This window comes from Bos mutus, chromosome 16 (assembly GCF_027580195.1).
Source record: "Bos mutus isolate GX-2022 chromosome 16, NWIPB_WYAK_1.1, whole genome shotgun sequence".
Lineage (NCBI taxonomy): Eukaryota > Metazoa > Chordata > Mammalia > Artiodactyla > Bovidae > Bos > Bos mutus.
Genome location: NC_091632.1, coordinates 62,025,135 through 62,043,568, shown reverse-complemented (window position 1 = coordinate 62,043,568; position 18,434 = coordinate 62,025,135). Strand labels below are relative to the sequence as shown.

At 37.7% G+C, this 18,434-nt stretch overlaps 1 protein-coding gene across 6 annotated transcripts in view; it reads left to right on the top strand.

The window, feature by feature from the left end:
- MARK1 (microtubule affinity regulating kinase 1) overlaps nucleotides 1–18,434 on the top strand; it is a 140,093-nt gene that overhangs the window by 66,825 nt on the left and 54,834 nt on the right. For all 6 annotated transcript variants that reach the window (XR_011467316.1, XM_070385497.1, XM_070385495.1 and 3 more), the window contains exons 2-3: nucleotides 14,806–15,009; nucleotides 16,267–16,320. Coding sequence is in view for 5 of the 6 variants with exons in the window: in XM_070385497.1 (XP_070241598.1) it covers nucleotides 14,806–15,009; nucleotides 16,267–16,320 (258 nt within the window). In the remaining variant the exon portion in view is untranslated. The remainder of the gene's footprint in view (nucleotides 1–14,805; nucleotides 15,010–16,266; nucleotides 16,321–18,434) is intronic.

Below are 18,434 nucleotides of genomic sequence, written 5' to 3'. Positions count from 1 at the left end.
TATTTGTCTAGCATTCTAAAAACATTAAGAGTATAGTATTAGAAAGCAGATCAGTGAGAGGAGGGCTTTGACAGCAAAGGGGCACAGGGATGTTTTTATTTTGATGAGATGTTTTACATATTTGTTACTGTGTTTCATGACTTTACCTGTTTGTCACAAGTCGTATGCTTAAATTTGGTGAATTTCATTGTGTGTTACTTATTCCACAATGAAGCTGACAGAAAGTTTGGTAGAAACATCATAGTATACTACTTGGTTTCTAATGATGAACTCCTTGAATTAGCAATGAAAGCATTTTGTTTAGAAACATTTAAGCCAATTTTAGAAGAAAAAGCAAAAAGAGAGGGTTCTGGGGAGCAGGCTTGACATCTTAAAGGGTGGTACAGGGCACTGATATTTTTTGTTCATAACCTGTTAGAGTTAGTTGACATTTTTGACCATATGCATGTATCATTTTGCTTACATGCTCACTTGCGCCCGACTCTGCAACTCATGGACTGTAGCCCTCCAGGCTTCTCTGTCTGTGAAATTTTCTAGGCAGGAATACTGGACCAGGTTGCCATTTCTTTCTCCAGGGGAATCTTCCCGACCCATATATTGAACCCATATCTCTTACATCTCCTGCATTGGCAGTTGGATTCTTTACCAGCTGAGCTACTGGTGAAGCATCATGTATCATTTTAGTGAAAATTGACTTTAAAATTTAGGGCAATGCACTGCTAGAAATAACTGTAGAAAGACCAAAATGGGCACAGAACTCAGCTAAGTAGAGGGGTTTGGAATAGAAGTTCTGATATGGTGTATGGCTTTTCCTGGGAGGAAATGCATAAGCTGAATATAAAAGGATGAGTTCAGAGTTCACCGAATGACTCAGAATCTAATTGATTGTTAAGGATGCTTTCTCTCTTGTAACTTTTTTGAACTCAAGTAGTACTTCCAGAAGGTATTTTATTATTTACTTGCATTTTCTAGGTTTATATTCAGGTCAACAGTGGAAAAATGATACAAGTAAATCTTTCCGCTTTGTTTTTCTTCTTCAAAAGCACTACTGGTCTATCTAGCACTACTCTAATGTTGAGTTTTTCATGAGCTCTTGTCTTGTTTGTGTTTTTATGGATTATCACTCAGAGTTACTCTGTTTTTCAAATTGAAGTGGTAAGTTGTAATGTTTTTCTTATATAGAATTAAGTTTGCCTTTTTAGGTCATATACCTAAATGACTGTAATGATAGTTCTTTAGTATGTTGTTGAATAGTGGTGAAGATTTTCTTTAGGTTTCTTGGACCTCTGTATAGTACAGGCAGACCTCAGAGATATTGAAGGTTTGGTTCCAGGCCACTGCAGTTAAGCAAGCACATGAATATTTTGGTTTCCCAGTGCATATAAAGTTATGTTTATACTACACTGTAGTCTTTTAAGTGTGCAATGGCATTATGTCTTTAAAAATTGTGCATACCTTATTTAAAAAATATTTCATTACTAAGATATACTAACTCTCAGCTTTCAGCGAGTTCGTAATTTTCTTGTGGTAATAACATCAAAGATCACTGTCACAGATCAGTACAGTCAATATAATAATAATGATGAAGTTTGACATATTGCTAGAATTACCAAAGTGTGACACAGAGACACACTGTGAGCACATACTGGGAGGGAAAAAATGGTGTCAGTAGACTTACTCAATGCAAAGTTACCACAAAGCTTCAATTTTTTAAAAAATCATAGGATTCATGAAGCACAGTAAACAGAGCACAGGGAAACAAGGCGTGCCTGTGACTGTATTGGCCGCCTTTCTTCATCAGCACCGTACATTTGAGGTATTTAAAAGTCAAACCAACTTCCGGTTCCTAAAAAAAGATCAGAGGTCTCTTACAGTAAGAAAGTTTGTAAAATTATACAGTTACTTGTTACAGACAGGTAGGATCACTACGCTGTGCACCTTTTGCCCTCTGGGTTCATGCAGTGCATAGCTTGGTAGCTACTGGAAAGTTTTGGTGATAATTTAATAACTATTTGGTTATCTTTGTTGGTTTTCATTTTTGTGGTTTATCTTTCTAAAAATTGATACATGACTATTTTGTCAGATCTGTCATCTCATTGCAATAATGCGATGTATAAAAGAAATGTACATCTTTAATGTATAAGATAAAGTTGAGTTTTTAAATTTATATTTTAGGTGAGATATGTAAACTGTAACATGTTTAGTGGGTCTATTCATGCAACACCCACTATTTGAATGATAAATGTAAAAGAAACCATGCTTGGTGACTTTGAAGATCACAGCTTAAAAGGAGATAGTTTCCAAAGAAAAGGCTATTGTGTCGTAAAGTAATTGTTGTCTAGAAGAATGTACAGGCATATCTCTCTCATTGTACTTTGCTTTATTTTGCTTCACAGATAATGTGTTTTTTAACACATAGAAGGTTTGTGGCAACTCTTGAATCAAGCAAGACCAATGGCGTCATTTTTCCAGTAGCATTTGCTTACGTCCTGTCTCTGTTTCACATTTTATTAATTCTTGAACTCTTTCAAACCCTTCACCAGCAAAAAGATAGAGTTTGGAGGATGCTGGCTTGCTTCATTGCAGTACTTTATTGTACTTGGCTGGGACCGAACCCATAGTGTCTCTGAGGTATGTCTCTCACGTGCTATAGGAAGAGAATGCACAACCTTCCATTTGTAGTAAGTATTCTTTTTCTGATGTGTAAGTTTTTTGACACTTAAAACTACTGCTTTCCCTGAAGCAACTCACCATTGTGCTATTTAAAAAAGAAATTTCATCTTGAAACACTAAAATTGTGGAAGGAGGGAGGCGTCATTATGTGATAATACAATAAAGGAAGCGTACCATTTGAGAGAATTTTTCTGACAATTAAACTCATTTATTGCCTGATCCTTGTGAAATAGGCATCGTCATTATTAATGATATTTTCAGTCATGCTTTTGTATGACATGTAGCTGTTCTTTAAGTCGTTCTTTGACAAGCCACAGTTGTTAATGTCTATATGCAGTTTTCCAGGAAGGTAATTTGATACTTAAAGCTTAAAAAATCTGGAGTAGGGTTCTTGCCTTGGAGACTGTGATTCATGTGGTTTAAGAAATCTGTAATCTACCTCAAATTAATAGTGTGTTCAAATCTTCCTTACTCATCCTCGGTTTTGAGTGAAGTTCTTTAAACTGTTGAGAGAGTGTTGTTAAAACCTCCAGTCATAGTTGTGGATTTGTGGATTTTTGCCCTTTGCTATTAGTTTCTGTTCACTGAAACTCAGTTATTAGGCACATACATATTTAGGATAGTTATGTCTTCCTTAGAGTTGATCCTTTTATCATTATCAACTGTGTGTCTTTATTTTGTTAGTACTGCTTGTTTTGAAGTCTTTGTCTGACATTATTATAGCTTCTTTAGCTCTCTTTTGCTTATTACTGTTTGCATTAGTATTTCTTTTCTCATAGTTTTAGTTTCAACCTATCTGTATATTCATAATTAAAGTACATCTTTTAATTTAAAAGCTCATTTAATCCCGTCTTTGAATTGAAATTCTTGTTTACATTAAATATAATTATTAATGTTTGGTAAGTCTTTAATTTTTTTCTTTTGTTGTTATCTTTGGTGGTGTTCCTCTCTTCTTTTGTTCTTCTCTGCTTTTGAATCAATCAGTTAAGTTTTAGTATTCCATTTAAAAAATAATTTTATTTATTTATTTTATTGCTGAGCAGGCTTTTCTCTAGTTGCGGTGAGTAGGGACCCCTCTTCCTTGCAGTGTGGGCTTCTCGTTGCAGTGGCTGCTCTTGTTGCCAAGCACAGGCTCTAGAGCTCGTGGGCTTCAGTAGTTGTGGTTCCCTGACTCTGGAGCACAGGCTCAATAGTTGTGATGCATGGGCTTTGCGGCATGTGGGATCTTTGTGGACCAGGGATGGAACCTCTGTCTTGTGTATTGGCAGGTGGATTCTTTACCACTGAGCCACCAGGGAAGCCCTAGTATTTCATTCTAATTCCTCTGTTGATTTACCTATTCTTCTGTATCTTTTTCAATGCCTTTTCTCCCCATTGGTTGTTCTAGAGATTACAGAATGCACCCATATATTACTGCAATCCACATAGGGTGATATTGCAACAGTTCAGATAAAATTAAGACTCTTAAAAGAATCTTTTAATTTCCCTGATCTTTGTGCTTTTTTTTTTCACATACATTACTTCTCATAAACTCCACAATATGGTATTACCTTTTTTGCTTTATATAGTCATATTTCTTTTAAAGAAAGATGAAAAAATATGTATTATTTATATTTCTCACATATTTATCATTTCAAGAGCTCTTTTTTCCTTTCTGTAGGTTTAGATTACTATCTATGTTTACTTTCTTTTAGCTGGAAAAATTATCCTTAGCATTTCATATAGCATATGTCTTCTGGCAGCAGATTCTTTCAGTTCTCGTTCATCTTTATTTTGTCTTCATTTTTTATTACAATTTTTATTCAGGTATTATTGATTTACAGTAATTGTCTTTTTTAAAAGAATATTTTCATCGTGTAAAGGATTTTGGGTTGCGTTTATTTTTTTCTGCAGTACATCAAAAATCTTTCATTGTCACCTGACGGCCATTGTTTCTGATAAGAAGTGAGCTGCTGCTGCTGAGTCGCTTCAGTCGTGTCTGACTCTGTGCGACCCCATAGATGGCAGCCCACCAGGCTCCCCCGTCCCTGGGATTCTCCAGGCAAGAACATTGAAGTGGGTTGCCATTTCCTTCTCCAATGCATGAAGGTTAAAAGTGAAAATGAAGTCAGTCAGTCGTGTCCAACTCTTAGCAACCCCATGGACTGCAGCCCAGCAGGCTCCTCTGTCCATGGGATGTTCCAGGCAAGAGTACTGGAGTGGGGTGCCATTGCCTTCTCCAAGAAGTGAGCTACCATTTGCGCTGTCACTCCTTTGTATGTATTGTTGTTTTCCCCTAACTCCTCTTAAGGTTCCCCACCCCACTTCACCCATCTATACATATTTTTTTAGTAGTTAGACTTTGTGATGTACCTCCTTTTGTTTTTCTTCAAACTTATCTGACTTGGTGTTCATAGTTTGGGGGAATTACATGACCATTATTGCATGTAGTAATTTTTTCTCCCTTCTTTCCTTCTTATTCCTTCTCTAGTACCCCATTTACACATGAGTTAGTGTGTGTTATTGACCCACAGATCATGGGGCTCTCTGCATTTTTGTTTAATCTCCCTAGTTCTTTAGATTGACTAATTGATATTCTCACTTCTTCAGATTGTCTAATTTTTATTCATCTGTCTTCAAGTTTGTTGACCCTTTCTCTTTTGCAGTCTGCTATACACCTGCCCAGTGAATTGAGTTTTTAAAAACTTATACAATTCAGTTCTAGAATTTCCATTTACTTCTTTTTAACTATAGTTTCCATTTCTCTTCTGATATTTCCCATGTTTGTTTCTTCTAATCATATTATCCTTTACTTTTAGAAACAGTTATCATAACTGCTTTAAAGTTCTTGCCTGTTGAGTCCAACTTCTAGAACATCTTGGTGTCTATTTCTGTTGACTGCTGTTTCTCTTGACAGTCTCATTTTTCTGTTCCATCATGTACTTAGTAAATTTTGATTGTATATAGGATATTGTTGATAGTACTAAACAGAGTCTCTGGATTTATTTATCTTCCTCTGAAAAGTGTTGATTTGACAGGAAGTTAATTTGGCTTAACTCAGTCTTCAAATTCAGCCTTTCCAGTAGCGCTCAATAGGCAAATCTACAGTTTCCCTAACCTTCTATCTGTCTCCTTCTGACATGTTTTTTGGAGTTTCTCTTGCTCACATTTGGTTTAGGGCTCAGCAAGGGACCTGTAGTTTGTGTGAGGACTTTAGAGTTTTATTCTCCATAGCTTTATTTTCATCAGAGTTTCCTTTTTCACTCTTAGATCAATTCTTTTTTTTAGCCATCAGCTCCATCCTCTGACTCCTTAAGCCAGTAAGACTGTTGCTCTGCTTGAATTTCAGTCACTGGGAGCTTGGTGGATCAGAGTTTGCCCCCCAGGTGGAAACTAAAAATTTCACCCTATGTGGTTCCCTTTTTACAAAGATCAGTCTCCTTCCAGTTTTTGGCTTCTTTCTGTAGCTCTTCAGGGCCACCAAACAGTTGTTTTTAATATTTTGTCTGGAGATTGTATTCTTATTTACTGGTAGATTAATCAGATACAACTATTCATCCATTATTAGAACCATAACTTCCCTACTTTTTTTTAAAAATGACTTTGAGAAATAGAAATTTGGTTATTGTTTCTAAATTGTTGTGGCCTGTATTGCTGCTAATATCAACTGACTAAAGAGTAGTTATGGTGTGCAAAGTGGCATGTTCTAGAGTCCTGGGAAGTGAGTTGTGACATCCCCAGCTTCAGGTCTAATATATGATATATAACTTCTCAGGAATATTCTTTCTTTATCATGTATTTGTCAATTGATTCATTCATGTATTCATGTATTCATTCATTACCTAATAGGTTAGCCAAGCTACACCATCTTTTGCCCTCTAAATCTGACACTGGTATGATTCAGTGTGCAGGGGCTCTATATCCATAACTTTAACAGTTTGAATTCCAGTAGTATTCAGTTGGACAACTGAATTTTCAACGTGTAGGCCTTTGAAAAAGATCCTCCATTTAATATACCATTTTCTTAGGTACCTTTCTTCTTTGACGTTACAAAGTGTACTCTCACCTTGGGGTTTTTCTGTTTATTCATTTCACTGCCTGAAATACTCTTCTCCTGTTTCTCTAGCTCATTGCCATCTGTTGGGTCCAGCTCAAACATCATTTATTACATCTAGTCCATTAGTAGCATTCACCCCAACTCCCTCCCTAGACACTCTTGTCACATCTCCTCATTTTATTTCCTTTTTACCCCATATTACCAAGTATAGTTATTTTATTTTGGCTATTTGCATAGTCTTGTCTTCTTCCACTTGAACACAAGTTTTATCCTTCAGAATTTTTTTTCAGGCTACCAATAGACTTAAGAAAAATTCCTTTTTTTTTTTTTTTAACTTAGCCTAAGTTGGTTTCTGTTGCTTAAGAGACAAGAAACCTGACTGTACCGAAACTAGTACAGTTTCTACACAGTCAGGTTACAGGCAACCTGACTGCCTGCAACCAGAAGTCACTGCAGGCAACAAACACTCAGGGAAATGGCAGAAATTTGGGATTGGTTTTCTGGCCTAGGAGATGGGGTTTTTTTGTTTCTTTGGTTATGACCAACCTAGACAGCATATTAAAAAGCAGAGACATTACTTTGCTAACAAAGGTCCGTCTAGTCAAGGCTGTGGTTTTTCCAGTAGTCATGTATGGATGTGAGAGTTGGACTATAAAGAAAGCTGAGCACTGAAGAATGGATGCTTTTGAAGTGTGGTGTTGGAGAAGACTCTTGAGAGTCCCTTGGACTGCAAGGAGATCCAACCAATCCATCCTAAAGGAGATCAGTCCTGGGTGTTCATTGGAAGGACTGATGTTGAAGCTGAAACTTGAATACTTTGGCCATCTGATGTGAAGAGCTGACTCGTTGGAAAGGACCCTGATGCTGGGGAAGATTGAGGGCAGGAGGAGAAGGGGACAACAGAGGATGAGATGGTTGGATGGCATCATTGACTCGATGGACATGGGTTTGGGTGGACTCCAGGAGTTGGTGATGGACAGGGAGGCCTGTTGTGCTGTGGTTCATGGGGTCACAAAGAGTTGGACACGACTGAACGACTGAACTGAACTGAATCAACAAGCACTTGTATGGTTCTTACTATGTGCTATTCTGAGCACCTTTACAGAAATTATTTTATGTAATGCTCAGAATAGCTATGAGGTAGGAAAATCCCATGGACGGAGGAGCCTGGTAGGTTGCAGTCCATGGGGTCGCTGGGAGTCAGACACGACATGAGCGACTTCACTTTCACTTTTCACTTTCATGCATTGGAGAAGGAAATGGCAACCCACTCCAGTGTTCTTGCCTGGAGAATCCCAGGGACGGGGGAGCCTGGTGGGCTGCCGTCTCTGGGATCGAACAGAGTCAGACATGACTGAAGTGACTTAGCAGCAGCAGCAGGCTTTATTATTAGTTCCTTTAATAGAGGAGGAAACATGCACATAAAGATTAAACAACTTGCCCAAGGATGCATAGCTAGTGAGTAGAAAAATTTCATTTCAGTTGGTATTGAAAGCAGGGAAAATTCTATTATTATTCAGGAATTCTAAGTCTGATAATCCATGGGATTAGTTTCTTGAAGAGCTAATGAAATCGCTACCTGTAATTACTTTGAATACAGTACATCTCAAGCCCAGATTTAGGTTCATGTTGCCACTGCTGCAGAAAAATGAAGGAATTCAGTGTCTACTGGATTGAGTGGACAACTTGAAGAAAGAAAATAAAATCTGAATTTGTATTTTCAGCTAAAGATGAGGGACTAGAATTTATAGCCATTATATTATTGAGCTTGCATAATATCTTGTACAGCTGAGACAGTTCTTAATTAAACTTAACTATGACTTCAGCCCGACGAGGGCATGGCAGCCCACTCCAGTATTCTTGCCTGAAGAATCCCAGTGGACAGAGGATCCTGGCAGGCTACAGTCCATGGGATCAGAGTTGGACACAGTTGAGTGACTAAGCACACACAGCACAGCATGACTTCAGCCCATGCTGGATAAACATTTTTTTCTAGGCCTCCTGTTTGAGAGTTAATATATTGATCAGCATGGAGTGAGATCAGTTATCTCAAATTACTCTTCAGAAAGTTCCTTTAAGGAAAGATTCTGCTGCTGAGTGGTGCTATGGCACTCCTAAGGAAAAATGGGGGTTTGAGGGAAGGAATATTTGTTTAGGTGGGTGTTTTATAATTAGCATCATAATATAAAAAATGTGCTTTATATTCCATTATAATTTCTAATTTAAGACTCCTCTAAATGCATTCTGAGAAAGTTGGATGGCTCCTAAAAAGGGTCATGCTTAATGTTGAAAGTTAGGAGATCTCATTTTTAAAAAGGATTTTGGAGAATATATTACCTTTTCCAATTCTAGGAGTGGGATAAGAAAGAATAGTATTTTTGTAAGATCCCTCTCTCCCCTCCTCTCCTCTCTAAGTACAGACACTGCCATACCTATATTTTCCTAGAATCTCCTTCTCTGTTGGTAGCATTGGCCAGAAGCAATTTAGTCCTGCTTTTCAAACCATGACGTTTTACAGTAGCGGTTGGCCAACTGCATCCTATAGGCCAAATGCAGCTTTTGGATATGTTTTTATATGGCCCTGCGCTAAGAAATTTTCTTTAAAAATGAATACCCAACAGGGACAGTGGAGTCTGCAAAACCTGAAATATTTATTGTCTAGCTTTTTATAGAAAACTTTGCTGACCTCTGTGTCTCACCATTCTTGTTGAGGATATACAGAACAGTCAAGAATGCTGCCCCTAAATATTGATAAGTTACCTGATCGAGAGTTTCTCCTTAGGGAACTGATTATACTGCCCTCTCTTTTGTTGGTAGCTTAGCTAAAAGTTGAACATGTCTGATAAGAATCTCCTAATTATTCATTTTTCCTTTATGACCTCTTAATTAGAAAGTAGCTCTTATGTATCAGCTATTGTATTGCTCGGTAACAAGTCATCCCAACACCCAGTGGTTCAAACTCACAAGCATATGTTGTTTCTTATGAGTCACGGGGTTATCTGGGGATCTGTTGAGTTAATCTGACCTCAGCTGGGAGTGGCTCTGCTCAGTGTGTTTCTCGTCTTCCTTCTGGTTCAACCTGGACATGCCCTTCTCATGGAGATGGCAGAAATGTGAGAGAGCAAGTTGAAACACAGCAGAGCCTCTTGATGACTAATATGGGACTGGCTTATACCACCATTTTGAACTCATTTTATTGGCCAAAGCAAATCATATGACTGGATGCCCAAAGAGTGTAAAACTATATTCTGCCCTCAGTAGGAGGACATTGGAAAGTTACATGGCAAAGGATGTCAAAATTTGGAGCTAATAATTCAGTCTACCAGTTTGGTTTATAGTCAGAATATGCTCTGCAACCAGCATTGAGATATAACTCAAATATCTTAACTCATTCTGCTGTTAAGAGATCTGGACAGCAAGACATCATTCCTCTTAAGTCATCCCAAGTATAGGTGTCAGGAGCACAGGGAACATAAGTTTCTTTACTTGGCTGATTTGTATTTGTTTTGTCTTTTTTTGTGCCTAACACCATATTTGGTATTGACCATTTAGTGATGTCCATCTGTAGAGTCTTCTCTTATATTGTTGGAAGAGGGTGTTTGCTGTGACCAGCATGTTCTCTTGGCAAAACTATATTAGCCTTTGCCCTGCTTCATTCTGTACTCCAAGGCCAAATTTGCTTGTTACTCCAGGTGTTTCTTGACTTCTTACTTTTGTATTCCAGTCCCCTATAATGAAAAGGACATTTTTTTGGATAGTAGTTCTAGATCTTGTAGGTCTTCATAGAACTGTTCAACTTCAACTTCTTCAGCATTACAGGTTGGGACATAGACTTGGATTACTGGATATTGAATGGTTTGCCTTGGAAATGAACAGAGATCTGTCATTTTTGAGAGTGCATTGCCAAATTCAGACTTAGAAGAAAGTAGGGAAAACCACTAGACCATTCAAGTATAACCTAAATCTAACCCCTTATAATTATACAATGGAAGTGACGAATGGATTCAAGGGATTAGATCTGATAGACTGCCTGAAGAATTATGGACAGAGGTTCGTGACATTGTACAGGAGGCAGTAATCAAGATCATCCCCAAGAAAAAGAAAAGCAAAAAGGCAAAATAGTTGTCTGAGGAGGCCTTACAAATTAGCTGTGAATAGAAGAGAAGCAAAAGGCAAAGGAGAAAAGGAAGAATTTACCTATTTGAATGCCAAATTCCAAAGAATAGCAAGGAGAGATAAGAAAGCCTTCCTCAGCAATCAGTGCAAAGAAATAGAGGAAAACAACAAAATGGGAAAGACTAGAGATCTCCTCAAGAAAATGAGAGATACCAAGGGAACATTTCATGCAAAGATGGGCTCGATAAAACAGAAATGGGATGGACCTAACAGAAGCAGAAGATACTAAGAAGAGGTGACAAGAATACACAGAAGAACTGTACAAAAAAGATCTTCATGACCCAGATAACCACGATGATGTGATCACTCACCTAGAAGCCAGACATCCTGGAATGAGAAGTCAAGTGGGCCTTAGGAAGCATCACTACAGAGCTACTAGAGGTGATAGAATTCCAGTTGAGCTGTTCCAGATCCTCAAAGATGATGCTGTGAAAGTGCTGCACTCAATATGTCAGCAAATTTGGAAAACTCAGCAGTGCCACAAGACTGAAAAATAATCAGTTTTTATTCCACTCCCAAAGAAAGGCAATGCCAAAGAACGCTCAAACTGCCACACAATTGCACTCATCTCACATGCCAGCAAAGTAATGCCCAAAATTCTCCAAGCCAGGCTTCAGTAGTACCACCAACCTCCAGATGTTCAAGCTGGTTTTAGAAAAAGCAGAGGAACCAGAGATCAAATGGCCAACATCCAGTGGATCATCAAAAAAGCAAGAGAGTTCCAGAAAAACATCTATTTCTGCTTTGTTGATTATGCCAAAGCCTTTGACTGTGTGGATCACAACAAACTGTGGAGAATTCTGAAAGAGATGGGCATACCAGACCACCTGACCTGCCTGCTGAGAAATCTGTATGCAAGTTAAGAAGCAGCAGTTAGAACTGGACATGGAACAGCAGACTGGTTCCAGATAGGAAAAGGAGTACGTTGAGGCTGTATATTGTCACTCTGCTTATTTAACTTATATCCAGAGTACCTCAAAAGAAATGCTGGACTGGATGAAGCACAAGCTGGAATCAAGATTGCTGGGATAAATATCAATAACCTCAGATATGCCGATGACACCACCCTTATGGCAGAAAGTGAAGAAGAACTAAAGAGCCTCTTGATGAAATTGAAAGAGGAGAGTGAAAAAATTGGCTTAAAACTCAACATTCAGAAAATGAAGATCATGGCATCTAGTTCCATCACTTCATGGCAAATAGATGGGGAAACAGTGGAAACAGTGTCAGACTTTATGTTTTGGGGGCTCCAAAATCACTGCAGATGGTGACTGCAGCCATGAAATTCAAAGACGCTTGCTCCTGGGAAGAAAAGTTATGACCAACCTAGACAGCATATTCAAAAGCAGAGACATTACTTTGCCAACCAAGGGTATCTAGTCAAAGCTTTGGTTTTTCCAGTAGTCATATATGGATGTGAGAGTTGGACTATAAAGAAAGCTGAGTGCCGAAGATTTGATGCTTTTGAACTGTGGTGTTGAAGAAGACTCTTGAGAGTCCCTTGGCCTGCAAGGAGATCCAACCAGTCAATCCTAAAGGAAATCAGTCCTGAATATTCATTGGAAGGACTGATGCTAAAGCTGAAACTCTAATCCTTTGGCCACCTGATGTGAAGAACTGATTTGATTTGAAAAGACCCTGATGCTGGAAAAGATTGAAGGCGGTAGGAGGAGGGGATGACAGAGGATGGGATTGTTGGATGGCATCACTGACTTGATGGACATGAGTTTGAGTAAGCTCCAGGCGTTGGTGATGGACAGAGAATTCTGGCATGGTGCAGTCCATGGGGTCGCAAAGAGTTGGACACGACTGAGCACACACTAACTAGCAATCCATATTAATTTCTAGAGTTTAGGGAGATTTAGGTCTAACAATGAACATTGACCATAGACCAATACTTAAGAAGATGGTGTGATAGTCCAATAGTAGAAATTTTTCCTGGATATAAAGATAGCAACAAAAAAGAGGGGTAATCAGTTCTGCTTTGTGAAAGACAGAGCACTTTGTTGAGGAGGAGATAAAACTCAATTTTGAATGATAAAGAAGTCCATAGTCCCTGCTGGACAAGTTCAGGTACAGAAGTACTATTTAGGAATAGTAGGAATTACTATAGTGATCTGTTGACTCTGAGAAAATGATTTTAATTAAAATCTCTTGTTTATGCTCAGATAATAGAAAAGTCGCTAAGAACCAGTGACTTTGTGATTACTGCCTACTTACATTATTTATTGCAGTAGTTTTCAAATTTGCCTGCATCAGAATCACCTGGAGGACTGGCTAAAATACTCCTTACTGGGTTCCACCCCCAGAGTTTCCTGTTCAGTAGGTCTGGAACAGGGTCAGAGAATTTGCATTTCTAGCATGTTCCCAGATGATGCTGATGTTGCTAGCCCAAGGACAGCACTTTGAGAACTATTGGTTCATTGAACTTTTCCTATATTCTGGCACTCTGCAGTGTGGTAAGTGTATAAAAGTGGGAAGAAAACATGCCTGTCCTCAAGTTGCTCATGGTAAGGTGGCAGACACAAAGAAGTGAGTGTATGACAATGCAGTGGATCGAATCACATGGAAGTACAGTTTGCTGTGAAGATACCCCAGCGTGACTCTTAACTCAAAATGGCTGCAAGTGTGTGTGAGACACAGAAAATCCTTTACTCCTGAGCCAAGTTTTTAAAAAATATCAAAAGTAAAAACTAATAGAAAAATGATCTTGAGTCCTGCTTTGGATGAAATTAGTAAATGGAGTCGTCTTCAAAGTTGCCTTTAAGAAATTTCTGATCATAATTTTTTAGACATGCTTTTGGTGGTATAGTTTGGACAACATGTATGTCTGAATTACTTTGCAAATAAAGCTGCCCACTTCTTTTGTTAATTTGTTGTACTCATCTTCAGCTATTTTTAAGATGTCAGATAATGATGTTATGTTTGTCATGCATAATTCTACATTTTTACAGAAAATGCTACAAATTTCATTTACTTCGGAAAACAGACAAAACTAGCCAAGAGCAGGGACACTCAGAGCTGGGGTAACAGGGTTCCTTAGGCAGCCTTACCTGGGACTTGAGGTGCTGAGCCCCAGGGTAACACGGTCAATTACTGTGATTGTGAGCCAGCGTGAGACGCTGAGACAAAGTGACGTCTCTGCCTTGAGAACGGCAAGGAGGAAGAAGGCAGTGGATGTAAAGGCATGGATCCAGCAGGGCTGTCGATGGCTCCTTCTTGGGCATGGGAAACTGGGTGAGGGGCTGAGAGGGAGTTGATTAAAGGTGTACCTGTCGTGGGAAACGGCTTGGTTAGGTGGCCAAAGTTATGTGCCCAGCAAATGAAAGAGTGACCAGGACAAGTAGCTGGACTGGTTTAGAGAAACAGAGCTGTACTCGTGAAGTTGTCTTGGTACTGAAGACATTCTACCATTGTAAGGAAGCAATCTGGATCTGGATTGGCATCTCAGCCTACACGGGTAACACCCTTAGGAGAGTAATCATCTGTGGGGCTCCTGGCCATCTCACCATTTATATCTTTTTAAAAGCAAAAGCATATGTCTAAAGCTATGCAGAACGTTTCATTTTAAATGATTATATTCCCCCTGGCAAAGGGAACTAAAGTCAAGTAGAAATTGCAAACAGAATGCCCAGAAATGGTGTAGTGCGATCTGTTTTCATTAGAGATGAATTAATTTTTTCCTCTTTATTTTTAATTGAAGAATAATTACAATACTGTGCTGGTTTCTGCCATACATCAACATGTATCAGCCATAGGTTTATATATGTCCCCTCTGTTTGGAGCCTGCCTCCCACCTCCTACCCCATCCTACCCCTCTAGGTTATGAATTATTAATGAAAATTGTTTGTAGTGTTATTTGAACTGTCCTTTAATTATATAGTTTAATTAATGATGAAATCTTCTAACCTTTTTCTTAGCATACATCTGTGGATGGATATACTGAACCCCATATCCAGCCAACCAAATCAAGTAGCAGACAGAACATCCCTCGGTGTAGAAACTCCATTACGTCAGCAACAGACGAACAGCCTCACATTGGAAATTACCGTTTACAAAAGACAATAGGGAAGGGAAATTTTGCCAAAGTGAAATTGGCAAGGCATGTACTAACCGGTAGAGAGGTAAGTTTTCACGATGCCTTTTAATACTTACTTGGACCTCTCCAGAGTCTTACTAAAAAGCTTTCCTATAGTTGATTCTGGAAATAAATTAACAGTTGTAATATAGTAAACATTGGGGTATGTGTGAATGAAATGTACATAGGTAGAGTTATACCTAGCACAGAAAAATTGTCCATACGTATTAGCATCTCTTATAAATCAGATGTGCTGCACATGAGGTTTTCTTAGCCTTCTGTCTTTTCATTATATGATTTCCATAAACATTTCAGATTACCCTTGCTACCCAACCCCAGGAACAGGGCTAGGATAACTTCTTATTAATTACTACTTAAGCTGTACTGTATATAGGAATAGAAATCTGAGGTTGTACACATGAAACTTACATAGTGTTAAAAGCCATTGTTACCTGAATAAAAAATAAATTCTAAAAACTACTACTTGAAGTAAATTAGGTATAAATGCATAGGAAATTAGCCACTAATTTTTAATCTATTTAGAGATTATATTGAGCAAGTGTTATAGATGTTTTTCTCAGATAATAAGAGAATCAGGTTTCTAAAATCCTGTGTGTTTCAAAGTAGGTATATTTACATAGTAAAATATATGTTTAATAATAATATATTTAATAATTTGTATATTAAAGACTCAAAATAGTTAAACATCTAACACTCTACATTACATGATTGGATCCAATTAGGACATTATGAAAAATGTGTCATAAAACATTTTTGCTAAGTTTCCATTTTGTTTTATACATAATATTATTGTCACTTATGGTTAAATTTAGTCTTCTCTATTTTGACTCCAGGAGCTATTAGGACACAGGTTATATTAGACAAAGATTTAGAGGATGTTTAAACCTGTTTCGTTAGTTTGCTGTAAGTTTGGGTGTCCAGTCTCTCTCCCCACATATTACTTAACTTACTAAAAGTTTATAAGCCTCTCTCTTCTGATAATTATGACTTATCAAGATCATGAGTCAAATATTAAAGTACAAATGATTTTTACTTTAAAAGGGGAACCTTGGAAGAACTTAACAAAGGTGTAATTTCACTGACTTAGAATCAAATAGGTTACAGACTTGGGTCAATAGAATATATTCTAAGGCTGTCTAGTTATCAAAACTTTACCATCCAATTATGTTAACCCCCAGTATAGCTATATCTAATTAGGATGAAACAAAAGATGTTTTCTTTATAAATTTTATTCTTTAAGGTATGTATTCTCTAATTAAAATTTAATAATTCTCTTTTTCAGGTTGCTGTGAAAATAATAGACAAAACTCAGCTAAATCCTACCAGTCTACAAAAGGTATTTAATTATTTTAATAGTAAGTAATTATAATATGGGTTTATAATCAATATATGATACTTGTAGAATCAGTTATTCTAAATTTCCCATTAGGTACAATTCTACATTTCATCAGTATATGAAGAAAAGACTTGATATCAACATAATATATACATTTGTTAGTATTTAAGTATTTATCAAATGTTTGAAAAATATCTACTCCTCAAATGCATTTACCGTGTCAAAGGAACTTATGTCTTTTAATACAGTAGGATAAAACTTTTTGTATCAGATATTTTGAAGTACTTAGGATTCTGCTTCATTCTAATCAACTTATGAGATACTGTTGTCAATAGGTGGGTTTGCTATTGCTTCAGTTGCTTCTCTTCCTTCCTCCACAAAAACTACAGTAGAAGATTACTGTAGAAGTTACTGTAAGCTAACTTAGAGTAGAAGTTACTATAAGCTAACTTACAGTAGAAGATATGAACATTTCTTCAAAGGGTGAACATATAAAACAGCATGCTGCTGCTGCTGCTGCTAAGTCGCTTCAGTTGTGTCCGACTCTGTGCGACCCCATAGACAGCAGCCCACCAGGCTCCCCCGTCCCTGGGATTCTCCAGGCAAGAACACTGGAGTGAGTAGCCATTTCCTTCTCCAATGCAAGAAAGTGAAAAGTGAAAATGAAGTCGCTCAGTCGTGTCCAACTCTTAGCGACCCCACGGACTACAGCCTACCAGGCTCCTCCATCCATGGGATTTTCCAGGCAAGAGTACTGGAGTGGGGTGCCATCTCCTTCTCCATAAAACAGCATAGGGACCAAAAAAAGCAAGTAGAATGGGAATTGACCTGGTAAATTTAGTAAAGCTGGTTCATGTTGCTTCATTAATTATTTGGGAAAACTTTCTCAGATACACATTTTAGTACTTTGAAAATGAAGCAAATATTTTAGCATTTGTGCCATATATGTTGTTTATATATAGCTCACTGTGTAGTATATAAGGTATATATGTGTGATTATGTATAAAGTACATTATTATTTTTATGAGAATATAATGGGATCGTGGTCACATATGTAAGTGTGGTGTAAATAACTGGATTTCTAAAACAGAATTCTATAAGAAAGTTTTAGTGTGGTGTGTATAACTATACCTGTTGTGATTCTAACATTAAATGAAAAATTTGAGTCAGTGATAATCAAGACTTTCCACTTGTCTCAGTACCAGATAACTCAGTTTATTTTATATATTTCTACTTAAGAGATTTGGATCTGTCTTTTTACTTACTGAGATTCCTTTTAAATTTGCCAACCAGTATAGCTTTTCATAGTATTGGTATTTCTCATCTGTATGAACATGAAAGGTTTGCTGGATTTTTTTTTTTCTCTGTGAGAGTGAGGTGATATATACCTTGTTGGATGTTTTTTGGGAGAAACTTCCAGTACCTGTCTCTCAGCTAATCATGACTTAGTGGTATGAGTTATAAAAAGGCATCTTCCTTGGGCAGACAAATTATCCAAAGATGCTGTTTCTTCCTGTGTTAGAGCCACAGTGGGGCAAATTTTTGCCCACCCCTCTCCTGGGAATCCCTTTAAAACACAGAGACTGCATAACAGCCCAGAGGCCCTGTTCATGGCCCAGCTAGCCTTTTCTCTTTTCCGAGGTTACTCTGTGTGATACTCTGGTAAATTATGTGATTTTGAGTGACATGTAGAACTAGTCCAGGCCTGTTGTGCTTGTTGGATGCAGGGCAGTGTGACCCCCACTCTGTCTTTCCCAGAGGGGCCCAGAGAAAGTTGTGGAACCAAAGTCACCCTTGTTGAAACATGCAGCAGACATGCAGACGTGAAGCTGAACTGTTATTCAGATTAAAAATATACTTGGTGATGTAATTTCTGTTATAGATTCTGCTAAATTCTGCTAATCTTGCTGATAAAGGGTTGCTTTTCCAAACGGGCATATAAAAAATGATGGCAATTTTGTTTTCTTAAATCTGTGAAAATAAAAGCAAAGATTGAAATTTACTAAATGTAGCCAGTACACCATGTGTATTTTGTTGTTCTCAGAATAATTTTTATTTATGTTCATAGCTTCGCTTTTTGTTAAAAGATTTAGGAAAGAACAGATCAAGGCTTG